At 38.7% G+C, this 17131-nt stretch overlaps 1 protein-coding gene across 1 annotated transcript in view; it reads left to right on the forward strand.

Annotated features, from left to right (window-relative positions):
• Positions 1–17131, forward strand: part of TMTC2 (transmembrane O-mannosyltransferase targeting cadherins 2) — a 237163-nt gene that overhangs the window by 96536 nt on the left and 123496 nt on the right. The window contains exon 6 of the mRNA XM_059472560.1: positions 3807–4377. Within this exon, the coding sequence (XP_059328543.1) occupies positions 3807–4377 (571 nt within the window). The remainder of the gene's footprint in view (positions 1–3806; positions 4378–17131) is intronic.

Here is a 17131-nt window from a genome sequence, read left to right on the forward strand (position 1 = left end):
TCGTTAAATCACTTTAGAATGTCACATCTGTTTTTTTACCCTAGTGTTAACACCTGGATCAGTTTAACACCAGCACAGAAGTTTAGGACATATATAATTTTGAAAACATCTGGAACTTTTTGTGTGTGAATGCATGTATATGTGCACGTGTATGTATCTCTAGCATTTTTAGGTTTGATGAATAAAAGCTCAGTGAGTCGTGCTCAAGGTGTGTACTGACCTGTGGCAAATATGTGATTTATGGCAGGAGGCAGAAGCATTGTTTCAAGGATTAGAAATGATGATTTTGTCTTGACAATTTTTTTCTTTCTTCAGCTGTTTCTGAAGAACTGATAACTGAATCTAATTCTTACCTTCCCCCTGCCCCCAGCATGTCCATTTGTTGTGTACTGAGTGAGATAGCCTATTCTCCTGGGATGTGTGAAATGGGCAGGCATTGCAAATTGAAGAAAGCAAGTTCCCTGCCTGAGTGTGCAACCCTGTTAAGAGGCTGTTTGGAAGTAAAATGCCACTTGTGTTGGAATTTTGAGAAAAGACTTTCTGAGGTGACCTGCTGCCTTTTAGCGAGAGCAGAGTTTGCAGCTCTGGGGAAGAATGATGAGTTGCTTCTCTTATGCCCATTAGCGAAATTGGACTAATTTGTAGGACATAACCTCAAGGTAAACTGTAAGTGAAGCTGGAAGCAAGCTAATACAGCATTTTGTAATTTCCTTTATCCCAGAGTCTCTTCCAGAGCCAGCACTTAATTTAATTTTCTATCTGCAGAGAGTGAGGGTGGCTGCTAGCACAGGAGGCTTTACTGGAGACAAGCTGGCACTGCTACCAGAGTGAGGAGGTGTTGGTTTCAGAATTTCTGCTGGAACTGGAGACCAAGCAGGGTAAATGGCTTGGTGATTCAGTAACTAGAGAAAAAACAGAGCCTTGCCACAGCCAGGAGCCAGAAGCAGCCCAAGCCCTGGGCATTGGGCACTTCCCTGGGGACAAGGACAGGCTGGGATACAGGTTCAGCTCAGTAAGACAGACCCATGTCAGGGTAGGGCCTGGGGAGCTGGAGACTGACCCTGCTGAGGTGTCCCTGGGGCAGAGGCTGATTCCCTTGGGAGACTCACATGGGGTCCTGGGCCCTGGGCAGCATCGGGGAAGGCTTTGGAGACGTGACATGAGGTCCTGGGAATGTGGACAGGGTGTGGGAACCTTGGGAAGGGGGTCAGGCTGTCAAGGCTCATTAATGCCCCTGGAACCATATGGAAACCATACAGAAACAAATTCTAACTTTATTTAAAACTTTGATCCGTAGAGAATACAGCATTTGATGTGACTAAACACTGAGTAAAGTGGAACTGTCAACTTCTGTATTCTTCATGCAGACGGGCAGGTACTAGAATGCATTCACATTCTAGTAAGAATGTAATGTAATGCAAGAAACTAGGAGTATTCTAGAACTGCTTGCTGAAATCTGTACCCAAATACAGTTTGATCAATACTGTATCTTCAGGGCTTCCTTTTGATTTTTTTTGTTGTGTGCAGGACTTCTTTCATTGTATGTTTCTTTGTTTTAATTTTTAATATGGACAGGTCTAAACGGGAAAGGGTCAAGGATGCATGAAATTTGTCACTAAAACTGTGAATAAGATTTGACTGAATTAATGCCTTTGGAATGTACACTAGGTTTCTTTATGATAAAAACAGTTTACTTTTGGTGGGGATGAGTTCGATATGAGTGTCTGCTGCATGAAAACTATCACCTTAGAGAGAAGGCAAAATAAATACTAAAAGCTGCCATTTCCTGGGAACAACCTGGGAACTGTCTGGGCTCTTTGTGGAAGAATGCTTTGCCTCCGCGGAGGGTGGTTGTGCTGGCAATGTTGTTGCCACTTACTTTTTTATTGTTTCCCCAAGAAAAAACACTTTTGCAGTTCAGGGTTTGAACTCTAAATCCTGACATCTGATAGCCATTCTTAGCCTTTGGGAGCCTGTCGTCTAATATATTATGTTTTTCTCAAAGAAAGGACTCTGTCTTGCCTGACACCTGCTTTATTTTTGCCAAATTCCTAGTTTTCTGATAGTGGTTCTGAGAGTTATACTACAAATGGAAATCACAAACAGAGGAATTAGGTTTCAAGAAAGGATAAATAATGTGGAAACAACAATCTTGTTTTCCTCCAGTGTTCTTTTGTGACTCTCCTAAAATGAGAAAAATGTGTGTGGGGTTGGGAAAACAAATACAGGCAACCTGATACACTGCATAAGCAGAAATCAAAATGAAAATTTTAAAATATTCTAAAAAGCATCATCATATCTGTAGAGGATTTAAGCTGACCTCTCTGTGACCTCTGTGGGCTCAGAGACAAAAGGACATGCTGAGAGGAAGCGTGTCTGAAAGCATTACAGCAGGATGCTCTGGACAATGGAAATGCTGAGCTGTGTGGTATTTGGAGTATTTGCATGGAGGTTCTGTGGTGCAGTATATCAGTTTTGAGCATTTTTCATCCCAGAACAAGACAACATTCCTGAAATGAATACCACAAAAAAAAAAGCGGGGGGGGGGGGGGGGGGTGGAATTTGCTTACAGGTTCTAAGGAAATGGAGAATGTGACGGGATTATTGGAATATGAATTAGTCATGCATTTTAAATGTGAGCTTGAGTTTCACACCTTTTTCTTTCCCTTCCTTGTCTGAATTGAAAAATTATTAATTATAGGAGGGTATTTATTGGTAAGGCAGATAGGGGTTTTGAAGAGAGAATGAGATAAAAATCATCTCTCTTGTTTGGTTTTTTGAATATAAGAGTCTTGAGTTGGCTGGATTCTTAATTACCCTAATAAAATAAATTTAAATGAGTTAAGCTTGATAGTAACAACAATGCATCTTTAAATAATTGCTTAAATACAAGTAACTAATTAAATTCTAGTCATCTCTTTGCACTAAGCAGGTCTCACACCTTCTCCCACTGCATAAATTTAAATGCAAATCTTTGGATTTGTACGAACACTATGGGAGACAGATTTTTACAGTAACGAATTAGACTTGGAGACTGCTAATGGCTGGCATGAGTTCTTGCCAGTGTGGTTGTAAGCATAAATGCTGAAAGCTGCAGCATTTTTTTTAAATCAAACTGACAGACTTGAGTTCATAAGCTAATACAATGTAAAAATGTTTTTCCCTCTATTGGAAATACAAGAAATTTAAAAAGAAAGTGTATTTTTGTATGTGAAATATTCTGCTGTCTTCAGCAAGGTGTTGCAGAAAATGTTGTAAGTCAAAATTTGCACAAGACAATTATACAAGGCCCGTCCAGATGCAGAAAATTGCTCACTCCTAACAACTTCTATATTTATTGTTCACCTATGTTAGCAAAATCCATTCAAAAATCTAAATTAAAATTTCAGTATAAAATGACAGTTGAGTTATTTTTTTTTATATACTGGAAGATCCATTGTCTCAACAATAACGTTTGCAAGATTTTTATATTTCTTTTACATTTTAATTATAACTCATCAAATCTTAACTGATTACTCCTGGGTTAGACTCAGAAGAATGTCACTGAAGGGTGTTTTAATTTAACAGAAACAGTGTAATGTCTGTTTCTAATGTTTTAAAAGCCAATTTATATGGAAATTTTGCTCTAGAAGGAAGTCAATACATACATAGTTTTTAACACCTCCTGTTAAAATTCAAAACTTGAATTGAAGCAGCACCAAAGCAATGTCATTTTTTTCATATAGCAGTGTGATTGCATTTTCACAGCCTTTTCATTTGTAGCCATTTTCTAGTGTTAAAATGAAGTTTTTATTTGTCTTTTGTAGTCGAGCTATCAAGACAAACCAGGACCTTTTACCCGAGACGCCGTGGATCCACATCTTCTACAATGACTTTTGGGGGACCCTGCTTACTCACAGTGGGAGCCACAAGTCCTACAGACCTCTCTGCACACTTTCCTTCCGCATTAACCATGCTGTTGGGGGAATGGACCCATGGGGCTACCACCTTGTAAATGTCCTCTTACATGCTGCAGTCACTGGCCTTTTCACAAACTTCTCCAGGATTCTCTTTGGCGATGGGTACTGGACCTTGATAGCGGGCCTGCTGTTTGCATCTCATCCCATCCACACGGAAGCCGTAGCAGGGATTGTAGGGAGGGCAGATATTGGAGCCTGCCTCTTCTTTCTGCTTTCCCTCATGTGTTACGTGAAGCACTGCTCTACCAGAGGTTCCTCACCAAGTACTTGGGGCTGGATCTTGGGAGCAGGGCTGTGTGCAGGATGCAGCATGCTGTGGAAGGAGCAAGGAGTGACTGTTCTGGCCATTTCAGCCGTGTATGACATCTTTGTATTTCATCGACTGAAAATGCATCAGATCATTTCTGCTTTATACAAGGTGAGTCTCCTTTGCAGTAAGCTATTTGTGAGGCACCATTCACTGTTAAACAGATGCTAAATGTCTTTTTGAGTGCACAGTAATTCTTAGTAGTTTAGTCAACTCCCAGAAATAAGCTCAGATGTTTAATGCTGAAAGAACATTTCAAGAGCTTTAGTGTGATCTTTTTACATTTTGTTTAAACAATGTGTTATTAGCCATTGCTATTACTTGATGCTGAGGATGGGTGTTTTCAATTACTTTCCGTACTTCCAGCAGCTCCCTTATTCTGTTTGCTGTCAAGCACTGGATATCTGAGTCAAGCACTGGATATCTGACTGCCTTTTGCAAAGAATTCATTCGTGCTCTTATCCTCTTGTATCTTGCAAACTCAGCTTAGTTTGGTCAGGCGTGCAAGTTCGGCAGCTGATACCATCAGCTTTGCTCCCTGAGGCAAAGATAAAACTCTTATTGTTCTAGTTTAACAGAGATGCATAAGACTTGGTGCATGCCTTTGACATGTATTTTTTTCTTCACCTAGTATTATTGCCTTAATAAAATAAGTATTTCCAATTTTTTAACTTCTTCCCCAGAACAAACAAGTAAAATAAGCAAACAAAAAAACTCACCAAATCCCCTAGCTTCCCACTCAAAAAACTGTGTGTATTTTAGTGGTACCCAGAAACTCCAGTTGAAATCAAGAGTCCTTTACAGCATTTGCTGTACAAATGAGTAAGCTGAGTATACATAATTTTCTTTTCAGTAAAATTACCATCTTTCAGAAAAGTACTGTCTTAACAAAAGGACAACAGCGTTCCATTTGGACATGAGTTGTCAAATTTTTCAGTGAGATGTAGATTACAAAAATGTATTTTGTTTCATTGCTTTGCTTATCTCAAACACCTTGATTTGAAAATTTTGTTTTCTTTTCCAAATGAATTGAAAAGAAATTGTAGTTTGTGATAAAGCAGTGATAATTTCTGTTTGTACAGACTACATAGCTGTAATATAAAAGAAAAGTAGTAAAACACCTAGTCACTTGTAGTTTCCTCTTAAACTGCTCTAAGGTGTTAACTTAGTTATTGTGCTATTTTCTGAAAAAATGGAAAAGAATAATTTTGTATATATATACACACACACAAATTTGGAATTTTTTACTCATCTATAATGACATATGTAAGACCTCTGAATGTCAGTAGCCAAATACTGTATGGTACATTGTGCATCTAACATTGAGCAGAAACAAAGAGGAAACTGATTAAGTTGTTCCATTTATTTTTTCCTTAAAGTACATCTGCAGCAGCAGGCTTTATACTGAAAAGCACAAAGATGAGACTTTTTCAAATGCTTCAAGGAGTTCAGTTAATAACTCAAGTGTTACCCTGTCCTATGGAATTAAACAGTCATAAAAACATTCATATGACAGAATATTCTGAACATCTATAAAGTTTTTATTGTTAGACACTCATTGCTCAAATCCAAAATCTTTGCAGATGTTTCTGATGGACTTTTAATTGAGAAAAGCTTGTTCTCACATTTTTCCTCCTTTTCCATACCAAGGCCAGAGTAAAATTGGTCCAGAAGAGACCTGAATGATGCAAGTGAAGCTTCCACATCCTAACTTTTTGAACACAAGGTCTCTCTTCCTAGGTGTGGAACCCTAAATTTGGACCCCTGGCTTTTGGGGTTTTTTTGCACCCAGTATCAGAGTTGCCTTGGACAGAAAGCTGTTGTCTTTAAGAATTTATTTTTTCATCTGTAATGCTAGAAATAGTAATTTTGAATTTTGTAGATTACAGCCTTTATGTAGATTTGTTTTTTCCTGGAGACAATTTTATGGGGAGAGACTACATTGAATGAAAATATGAATATTTCACTTATTACTAGGCTGCATGTTTCTTGCACACTTGTTCAGGCTGAGTGCTCCTCAGCCTGAAAAAATTAGAAAGAATTGTGTCCATGTGCCTGTTCTGGAATTTGTTCTTCATGTTTCCCTAGTGTAATATTGGGAGAGGGCAACTTCAGGAGAAAGGGGAAAAAAAAGTCAGTCAAGGAAAAAGTTGTAGTCTTTTGCAGTGTGATGGAGGGCAAAAGTGTAGAATGGAGCCAAGAGAGAAAAGAAAATAATTTAAAAGTTGGTTAGCTCAAGCCTGTACTACCTAAGTGATCAGTAACTGAATGCTTTGTAATGGAGCAGTAGAAAAGTTCCTGTCCCTTTCAGTCTGCCTAACCTTTAGCTCAGCCCTGTCCAGCTGAGCTGATACAGCTGTTTCCTAGGCCGTGCTGCAAACTGAACTGAGAGGGAATGCATGTAAAAAAAAACCAACCTTTAAGCACCACACCCCTCACCCCAAATATCCCAGATACTTCTTCTAGGAGTTACGTTAAAGCTGGATCAGTTCAGTTATATTCAGTCCTTGTCATTGCCCTACAAATAGCTGTACTGACTGGCAGTGAGAGGATAGATGCAGCATGGGCACAGAACCAAGGCATGGAGAGAGACAGATTTGGAGGAGTGGCTGGTTAAGGACCTGGGATTGTGTGATGCCAGACTGTGGCTTTCAGCTTTGAACATTATGACATTTTCTAGAATATACCACTGGGGAAACTGAGACACAATTATTTATGTTTAAGGAATAGTGAAACTACTGACCATCTTCACGATGCTCAGTAAAGTATGAACTGGTACAAGCAACTTGAAGAATGATCCAGCAGATGGTAGGATATGGTGTATTGTGTGACCAGCCTATTTTTTTCCATTGTGTTCTCATCTTTGAGCCAAATATCCAATGGTAAAAAATGATGGCTACTACACAATCCAGTTATCATGTGCATTCTGATTTATCACATTGAGAACATGAAAACATCCCAGTGTGATTTGAGTAGACTGGCAGGCTTCTAAACAAGGTAGCTGCAAAGCTGGACCACTAGCTGAGCAGATTAATGCTAACCCTTATTTAGAAGCTATTCTTGAGGCATCTTAAAAATTTATATTGTAGACACTTATTAAACGATCCAGCTCTTTTCTCTATCATCTGTTTATTGGTTATTTCAGTAGTCTTTGGCTGCTGATTTTTTTTCTGCTGCCAGGTCTTGTATTTCTGTCTGCCTCTGATGCTCTCACTCGGGCTGGAAAAGTTGTCAGTCTGGACTGCATTTCATTTGGTTAGCTCTATTTTATTCTGATTGACAAGAACGTATTCACTGTCTTGGAGTCAGAAGATTTTGATGGAATTGTATTTATTGTAATCATAAATAAGTTGTCTGAAATTAGAGTAATTGAGAGTTGTTCTACTGGGGTGAAGCATTCATTGTGGAAGTAAGTTAAACTTCTGCTTCATTTTTCAGGATTCTAGACCTTGAGTAATTTCCAGTGTAAGTTGCACAGCAGGTATGCAGATTGATTGAGTTGTCAGGTGTGATCGGTATCAGAGATTGTACCTGTCAGCAGCTGGAGTTGTGCAATATGGGAGAGAACTGTGTTAAACCAATATGGGAGAGAACTGTGATCAAGTTTGTTATTACAGAAAATGTGCAAATACAGAGGCTTAATTGTTTTGAACTTATAATATTCAGCTTGAGTGCAGAAGCATTAATCAACAGTCTTCTGTGCCATTAATAGTACAAAGCTAATACAAATCCTGTTGCGCTGCTCTTTTTTCATCTTGTGGGATTTTTAGGTTTTCTTTTGTTTGCTTGGTTGTTTTGTTGCTTTTTTTAAAGCGTGAGTGGATCCGAATAACATTAGCAGTTAAAAAGATGGGCAAATGCATTAAAAGCTCATTTTTAATATAATGGTAATGATAAAGTATTTATTGCTCTGTGGCTGATGTATGCAAACTGCTGTACAGAAATAACTAAACCAGATGTAACTTCTACTAATGTTGCACTGCTAAAATACAGTAACATTTTACCAGATCGACATATTGTTAGTACAGGGAATTTGTTATACCAAAATAAGGAAATGTATCTTTTCCCATCACATGTTTGATTAAAATCTCCCTCCAGGAGGTCTGTCTCACATGTGGAATTAGTTATTGGTGTCTGTAGCTGAACATGAACCACAAATTGGATTGAAGGATGCATTATCTAGCCTCCTATGCTATTATAACAGTATTGGTTTTGTAAAAGGCAATTTTATTGGAGGCCTATATTTTATTTAAGGTAATGATGTAAACCTGGGGCCTCCATGGATGACGTGGTCAACCACCAAACCATATTTTATAAAACTCTGCTTTCTTTTATGGTCTTGGAATGGCCTTAGTTGTGGGTGATATGCTGCTGGGCATTAGATAAAGCTACTGATTTTTGAGAGCACTCTAAACTTCAAGTAGGCCACTTTCTGCATTCTTTAGTCTTTGAAGTTGCTACTTTTAGAACTATTGTGCTTTGAAAAGCAATATCAAAACAAAATGCTGCTCTTGATTTAAACTTGCAGTTTTATTCTTTTCTTCTGAGGAGCTCTGAAGCCTTTGTAATGTAGTAGTCAGAGTTGCTTATTGCTCATCTCTTCTCCATTTGCAAGTTATGCTGTTTTGCAGTAATGTTTCATTGTTATTTAAAATCCGACTCAATGGTTTATTTTCCGCTCATTTTCCACCATCTAAGGAATTTATTATGCTGAACTTACCCAGAGGTCTTGATATTTTGGCACAACTGATTGGAAGCCTATTATTTTGTAAGTTATTTCTCTTTTGGGTGGGCATAGTCCAGTTTTGTCTCCATGTCTTTGAAGTATAGTATTTACAGTTTTTAGACTGTTAGGGCAGTAGCTACTCCCTTGCAGGACAGACTTCATCCTTGGACTGAGATATTTAGTAAATATGCTTTTCATAGAGACTGCTTTTATTCCAGTTAAAAATAATAAATAGCTTACAGCTTCAAAACATGACTTGACCTTTCATGGGGTTCATTTTACCTAACAAGAGTCACATATTCAAGTGCACTGAGCTGTCACATATTGCATTTGTGGGCTGGGTAACCCTTAGCATTTCAAGAACTGTGAAGAGATTGGGGGCTCCATTGCCAGCTGGGGCCCTGTTTATCCCTAGCATCTCTCATTCTGCAGTAGTCAGCTGGGGGTTAATTTTCCTGTCAGCTTTAGGGCTGTACAAAATGTTGAAAACGGTGAGACGAATGTGCCTGTGCATACATTGCTCATATTTGGGGATGAGCCAGCCTGATGCTTTTCTCTTCACTCTGCTGGATGGCAACAGCATGAGGCCTGTGTGGTCTTGAACATCACTCCTCCCACCAGATATTTCCTAGAAAAAATAAGCTTTTTCCAGTTTACTTCTCCCTTGATAATTTCAAGTAGCTAATACTGCTGTTTCCTGTAGTTCCCACAGCTCCTTGCTGCTTTTCTATTTGATCCTGAAATAAGAAAAGCAAGATTGGTCTCCACTGTCTTTTCAGAGATATTGATCTCCTGCAGGTCCCTGTGATGTCAATGGAGTGGTACTGAATTGGACATCAATATGTATAAATAACTGTTGTTTCCTGAAAATATTTTCATGGGGTGATTTAAACCACTGGAACGGATCACATATGACAGAAATACAGCATCTTAGGGCAAATTTATCAGAGTTGTATCTTGTGAAAAATGAAAAATCATAAGATGTCTTGCTGAAGTCACTGACACTGGCATAATACAGATTATATTTTAATATTAAATCTTTAATATCTTCATTGGAATCCCCATTACTTTTATCTGTCCACTTGAAATCTACAGTAATATTTAGGAGCCTGTATTTGAGAATGCTTCTCTAGAAGAATGAAAGAGGCAAAGTCTTCTTTAATAAATAAGTAAATAAAAATGAGAGATGGCTTTTATATTTACAGGAACTGTGGAGAACCTTCAATTTACCAGAGAGGTTAGTTTGCCAGAGAAAGTTTGTTACTATCTTCAGTGCTGCATGAGATTATATTGCATGGTATCATACAAAGTTACGCTGTGCTGCTCCATTCTTCCCTGTTGTGGTTTTTAACCTCAGCCCCACACAGCTGCTTGCTCACTCCCTCCCCTTAGGCTGGAGAAAGGGAAAACTCAGAGACTGAGATAAAGGTAGTTTGACAGGTAAACCAAAGCTGTGTGTGCAAACAAAGCAAGGAATTCATTCACTGGTTCCCATGGACAGGAAGGTGGTCAGCCACATCCAGGAGGGCAGGGCTCTATCATGCACTGGCCTTGGGAAGACAGACACCATCGCTCAGAATATCTGCCCCTTCCTGCTTCTTCCCATAGCTTAAAGCACTTAGAGCATGATGCCTTATTTCTGACACATCCCAGTGGTCAGCTGTCCTGGCTGTGCCCCCTCACAGCTCCTCGCTGGTGGGGCAGTGTGAGGGGTAGAAAGAGCCTTGATGCTGTGTGAGCACTGCTCAGCAATAGCTAAAACATCCCTGTGACATCAACACTGTTTCCAGCACAAATACAGAATAAGGCCCATTCTAACTACTATGAAGAAAATTAACTCTATCCCAGACAAAACCAGCACATTCTCCCTGGCTTAAAAGGGATCTCATTAAGAGAGACAAGGTAAGAAAGTTTCCACAGGCTTTGCTCAGTTTTTGTTAGCACTTATTTTTCATTCTGAGGGTACATGCCAATTACTGACATCAACAGCATGACTTTTTCATGGTGGTTTTTAATTACAGGGTATTGGGGGGGGCTCACTACTTTCGACTCTACAAAATCTTTGCAAATAATACAAATTGGAAAATGTTACTCTCCTAACTTTTAATGTTTTCATGATATTTAGGAATCAATTGAAAGCACCAAGCTTATCATATTGTCTAACAACTGAGTTTGAGAATATCAGGCATTATTATACATGTAGGTTTTTCTTCATCTTAGTGACTAGTTAGCTCCTTAATTAAAGAAACTCTGTAAAGCTGTTTCCACAGAAGCTGAAAACATTCCTGTTTAAGACAGCAGTATTAAAGAACAGTTAAATTTCATGCTTTTTGTTATGGTTAGTCAGTGCTTAATACTTAAATGTATTTTATGCTCTGATAAGGGGACTTGGGTTTCTGCAAACTTTGAGGGATAAGAAATATATGTAGCTTTGGCCAATCTTCAGTTTTCCATTTGTTCACTAGCTAGAAAGCTGTGTTCCTTTCCCCTCTGGCTCTGCTTCTCCCATGGGTCAGTTGACCAGGTACTGGCCGCAGAATGGAAAAAACACCATACAGTGCTAAAGCTCAGTGGTGTTTTAATGAGTTAAACATTTCCTGGTGTAATTCCTTTGGTGCAGATTTGCCTCAGGAATTCTGCCTTTCTGCTTAAACCTGGTTTAGTGCCATCGTTAAAATGCATGCATTCATGGTTGTGTTCCTCAGGTATGGACTGTATTTGTTACATGCAACACAGAAAGTTTATACCCATACCTGTGTGTTCAATCATAAGTACTTTAGATTGGCCTCTTAATGTCATGTTTAGACACCTAAATGTCCTGGTTTGATGAAGTGTGGAATGCTTGTAGCTCCTGCTGAACTTTACCTAATGACCCCATTGCACTTGGTCAATCGCAGGTAAATAGCAAGCGAAACCTCTTACTCCCAGAAGTCAGGGCATACAGTCATAGTGTCAAAAGAGGAAAAACCTGGAAGTATATCCTCAATCAGAATCAGATAGATTAGGGAGTAGGTGCAGCTTCTGGATGCCCTGAGTTCTGACTTCCAGTTTGTTACAGCCCCCTGGGGAAAGATAAGGCTGCTGAGAGTGAGAAGGTCAGGCTGCTGACTCTTTGAGCATCTTAACTGTGGTCATCTAAGTTTCAGCACTGTAGTCCTCTGACTGCATTGCCCAACTTTATTCTATAGAGCTGCATTTTCTGTTGTCTTACTAGAATCCTGCCCAAGAGAAAGCCTTTCCTGGTACATCAACACGAGCTCTGCTTCCAAACCTGAGAGAACTTCTTTTGAAGGGACAGAACCATACACAAAGGGAGAACTTTTCTGATGTTAGGTTTAATTTTGAACTTTCTGGCTTATGCTCAGTTTTATTTAAATAGTAATGATTTAATGATTACATACATGCTTTTTCTTAGTGAGTGGCTCCAAACATTAACTTATGTAGACAGTTACAATATTAAAAAGAGGGGAAGCACAAGTGTATGAGATTTACAGTGGAAACAGCCAGTGATAGAAGACAGCAAACACTTTTTGGCATATTTACTGGAGGAAGTGAACAATATTTTGTACCTATTGCATGTATTTCTTCCCACCTGCAGTATAGATTAAGTATGGGGAGGGAAGGAACCCTTGCTTGCAATTTTGTAGCTGTCTTTATGGGTCAGTTACTGCAAGGTGAATTTCCAGCCTCACTAACCTAGAATGTCACTTAGAAAGGGAAGAATCTCTTGATACTATGTGTAGTCCTCATTGGGAGAAAGGGAAAACAAAATATGTTTTATTCTTGAGTTTCTAGGAAACTAATTGAAAGTGTGCATGTGGAAATTATGTTAAAAATTATCCAGAAGGTTTTGGGGGAAGGGAGAGAGAATTTTTGTACTTGGCATTTAAATGCCAGGTAGAACATATGTACCTTTTTATGATCAGAACTGTGAGACTTTCAAACACATACACAGATTTTTTTTTTAAGGCTGTAGATTTGATTAGGTTGTACAAAAGTCAGAGCTTCTGTGACATTTAATCACCAAAATCTTGTTTTTCTCATTGACAATAAAATATGGAAATAAATTCCCATAGCAACAAAGTCTTTAGAGTGTAGGGACGTACTGAATTAATAAAGGCAATGAGAGGGCAAGGGAAAAGAGAGGGTAGAATTGTACTGAATCTCTAAATTCTGCCTCTCCCAGAAAACAGGACTTTGGGGCTTATGGATAAATTTTTTTGCATGTTTTAGTCTGCATGTTTTAAAAGTATCCTGGGCAGCTTGTATTGCTGTAGAGTACAATGGAGATTGCAGCAATAGCAATGTTCATTTAGTAGGGATTTTGGGATTATGGTTTTTTCTTAAAATATATGTTTATTATACCTCTATCTCTATACTTGGAAACTTTTCTCTTTAAAACTTTATTAAAAGTAGCAAAACATCACCACAAAATAGCTCTCACAAGTTTTAAAGCAGAAGAAATGCCTATTTTATAACTTTAATTCTTGCTTCTTTAGACTATTTAATGTATAGCATTTTTGGCTGTTTGTAATTTGAAATCTGTGGAAAGTCAGCATTAGTGATCTTGAGGAGTGATTTTTCTTTGTTTCTTTGTTTAAGCAACTACATTTTTACCTCTTCTGATATGAGCGGTTAGCCAAGAACCTGACAGTTCGTGGGTAATTCTGGTTGAGAATATGGATTGAAAGATACCAGGTTCCATGAATGTGCAATCCTATTTATTTTTAAAGAAAATCCCAAGGATGATTTCTTCCAGAACAAAAATTACCCAACTATGTATCTTTATTCCAGTTCAAAACATCTTTCAGCTAGAAGGTACCTGCATAATATATATATTTTTACCTTGCTGTCTTTGCACGTCCTCTGATCTCTTACTGATTCATACACATACAATACCATACCAAACCAACCATCCCCACACCAAGCTAGAAAAGAAAAAAAATCTCCCCAAACAACAAAATTTAAAAATTCCCTCAAAACAAACAAAAAACCCCCAACCACATCCCCTCCATATGTCTTTGTTCTGGTAGTGACATTTTTGCTTGGAAGAGTACAATTAAATTTTTTAGTCAGCTTCTGTAAAAGCTTGCTAACTTCAGGGACCTTGGTACAGACTGCAAAAATGGATTTAAAGGCACGGTTAGTGAGTAGGGCCCTTGGCTGCATCATACTAGACTGATACTAGTGCACAAAATTTGAGGCTGGCCAGATGGTACATATCTATTAGTTTTATAATTTGACCTAAGTTTTTTTGAGCCCTCTCTTTGTCAGGACACCTTGTAGTCAAAATAAGTTAGCACTGTTGTCATCTCGGGCCTTTCAAAATAAGAAGTGTTAATAATCTAGAGGTAAACTTTGGAAAGTTTTAATTTGCTTTGTGTTTTGCAAATATGTAGAATAAATCTTATCACGAGTTCATCTCTAATAAAGAAGTTTGAAAAAAGGAAAGAAAAATTCCTTACTTGCTCAAAACTGTGCTTCTTACTTGATGTTAGGATACTTACAGATAAGACTATGTCCTGGCTGCAGTTGTGGCAGATTACTTGATATCTATAATCCTACTTCTTATTTGCAGTTACACTTTAGGTACTATATGTAACCCAGATTTTTTTGAAAAAGCAAAACAAAACAAGAAAAGAAGACCAAGCACAATTAATATCTATTTCTATTTTAATTATTGGTTTGATAGGTCTGTGTTGATGTATTTTGAATTTTTGTATTGATATAGTTTGAATTTTGTATAATGTGATTTCTAAATACAACTTGGATGGATTTAAAAAAGGTAAGTTTTTTTTTGAATTTTCAGACCAGAAAATTGTTTGCACTCCAGCACAGACCACGATACATCTGGAACTATCGTAGCTGTAGATCCTATTAAATAACCATTTCTGCCTTGGCACTGCCCTGCTCATGGTGTGGCGCGTTATCAGTGTGGTCTGTGCAGTGCAGTCTGTGGTCACACTGAAATGAAAAGGGTTGATGTGTCCTTGTGCTCTCAGGTTGGTCTCCAAGGCTCTGAAATACCCAGATGGCTCCTCTGTGCTCTGATAATTACCCCTGGCATCATTAGGTGAAATTCTGAAGGTATGGGTGTCAGTGTAGCTTCTTCACTGTTAATCTGCCTGACTCACATTTGTGACTGCAGATCTGCGTCCAGTAAGGAGGTGGTATCTCTGTGTAGGAGCTACCTGGCATAAATATCTCCTCCAGTTATAACCTGGTTTTCTGTGGAAATTAATTCAGTCTGAGACTAAAACCTTACTCTGAAGCAGCAGAGATTTATTAGTAGATATATTAATAAATACAGTGCTCTTTGACTTAGTCCTTGTTGCTCAGTGTTTTTAGCTTCACGTCTATACCAATCTTAATTAAAATGTTTGCTTTTCTCTCTGTGATATTTAGAATGAAAGAATTAAGTCTGAGTCTTTGGACTATTTGCTGAAATTATAAGGAAAAAAGGGAGAAAGTAAAGGTGGAAAAAAAGCTCATTGATTGGGAAGTTGAGTGTATGAAAATTTGGGAACCTGTACAGGTCAAATATGTGTATTAATCAGCAGAATTGCTCCTATCAATCAGATGATATAGCTCCTTTCCTTGGTCCTTATTGTATGCAGTGTTTGTACTTTTTCTTGTAAATTTTGGCAGAGTAATGAAAAGTGAAATTTTAGAAGATCTTTTTTGATATGTGACCTTCCATTCCATGGCATTGGTGGTTAGCAACCAACGTACTGCCTCCATGGGTTAATAAATTCATGTTTTAATACAGTAACTTGTTTTGCTTTTAGTGCAGCAGACAGCTTCAAACCCTCAGGGAGAGCTTTATAAATGTCAGGTGCACTCCTTTGCTGTTTCATTCTCTCAGCATGGTTACAGTATTTTGATTGTATGTTATATTACTGTGATACAAATAATTTAAAATGCTAGTATTTCTTCTGGAAAAAGGTATTTAAAAGAACCCTAAATGTATGTGTCTGAAAATGCAGGCTTAACCTTTTTGTGAGTCCCAAAGCCATACTGCTTCACATCAACAGACATCATCTGAGCCAGTCAACATGAAGAGATACAGCAAAATGGCTCCAAAATTTTCTGGTTAGAAATACTTGAAGTCTTTTTTAAGGAAGCTAATTTTTCCATGCATTAAAGGAAATAAGTAATTTTTCCTCATTTCCCTCCCCTGTTGATACTTTCAGTAGTTGTGAAAATTTAAGTCTGTCATGTTTTCTCTAGGTAGTTTTTTGGTAAGCTGATATATTCTGCCAGTAGCTGGCTGCTACAGCCAAATGTTAATTCCAGAAATGCAAACTCCTTGTGAAAGCCTCCTTAGGTGTAAGTGCCCTGGCAGCCAGGAGGGCCAACCCTGTCCTGGGGTCATCATGCACAGCATCACAGCTGGGCAAGGGAGGGGATTGTCCCACTCTGCTCTGCACTGGGGCAGCCTCACCTCGAGTGCTGGGGGCAGTTTTGGATTCCATGGTATAAGAAAGATTTTTAACTATTAGAGACCATCCAAAGGATGGCAACAGAGATGATGAAGAGCCTTGAGTGAAGCCATAGGAGGAGCAGCAGAGGTCACTTTGTCTGCTGAACCTGGAGGAGACTGACAACTTCCTCAAGAGAGGAAGAGGAGGGGCAGGCATTGATCTCTTCTCTGTGCTGCCCAGTGACAGGATCTGAGAGAATGGCCTGACATCAGGGGTGTTTAGGTTGGATATCAGGAGAAGGTTCTTCAGCCAGAGGGTGGCTGGGCACTGGAGCAGGCTCCCTGGGGAAATGGTGACAGCACCAACCCTGACAGAGTTCAAGAAGCATTTGAACAGGCACACGGTGTGACTCTTGGGGATGTTTCTGTGCAGGGCTAAGAGGTGATATTGATGCTCGTGGGTCTCTTCCCATGTGTGGGTCCCCACAGCATATTCTGTGGTTCTGTATGTTGTCCTTTTACTAGAACAGAGGATCTGAGAAGGGTAGGGTTTTTTTTTTGCTTTTGACATACTATATTCAACCCCTGTGCCTCCTTGCTTCTTGCCCATCTGCTGCAATTTTTATGATGCCAAATGTTTCTTTAACAGGTGCTCTGTTGAGCTCAAATACACATTTGGAACTGGAAGGGGGACCTAATTTTAATGATGTGCAATT

The sequence above is a fragment of the Ammospiza nelsoni genome, chromosome 5, assembly GCF_027579445.1.
Source record: "Ammospiza nelsoni isolate bAmmNel1 chromosome 5, bAmmNel1.pri, whole genome shotgun sequence".
Taxonomy (NCBI): Eukaryota; Metazoa; Chordata; class Aves; order Passeriformes; family Passerellidae; genus Ammospiza; species Ammospiza nelsoni.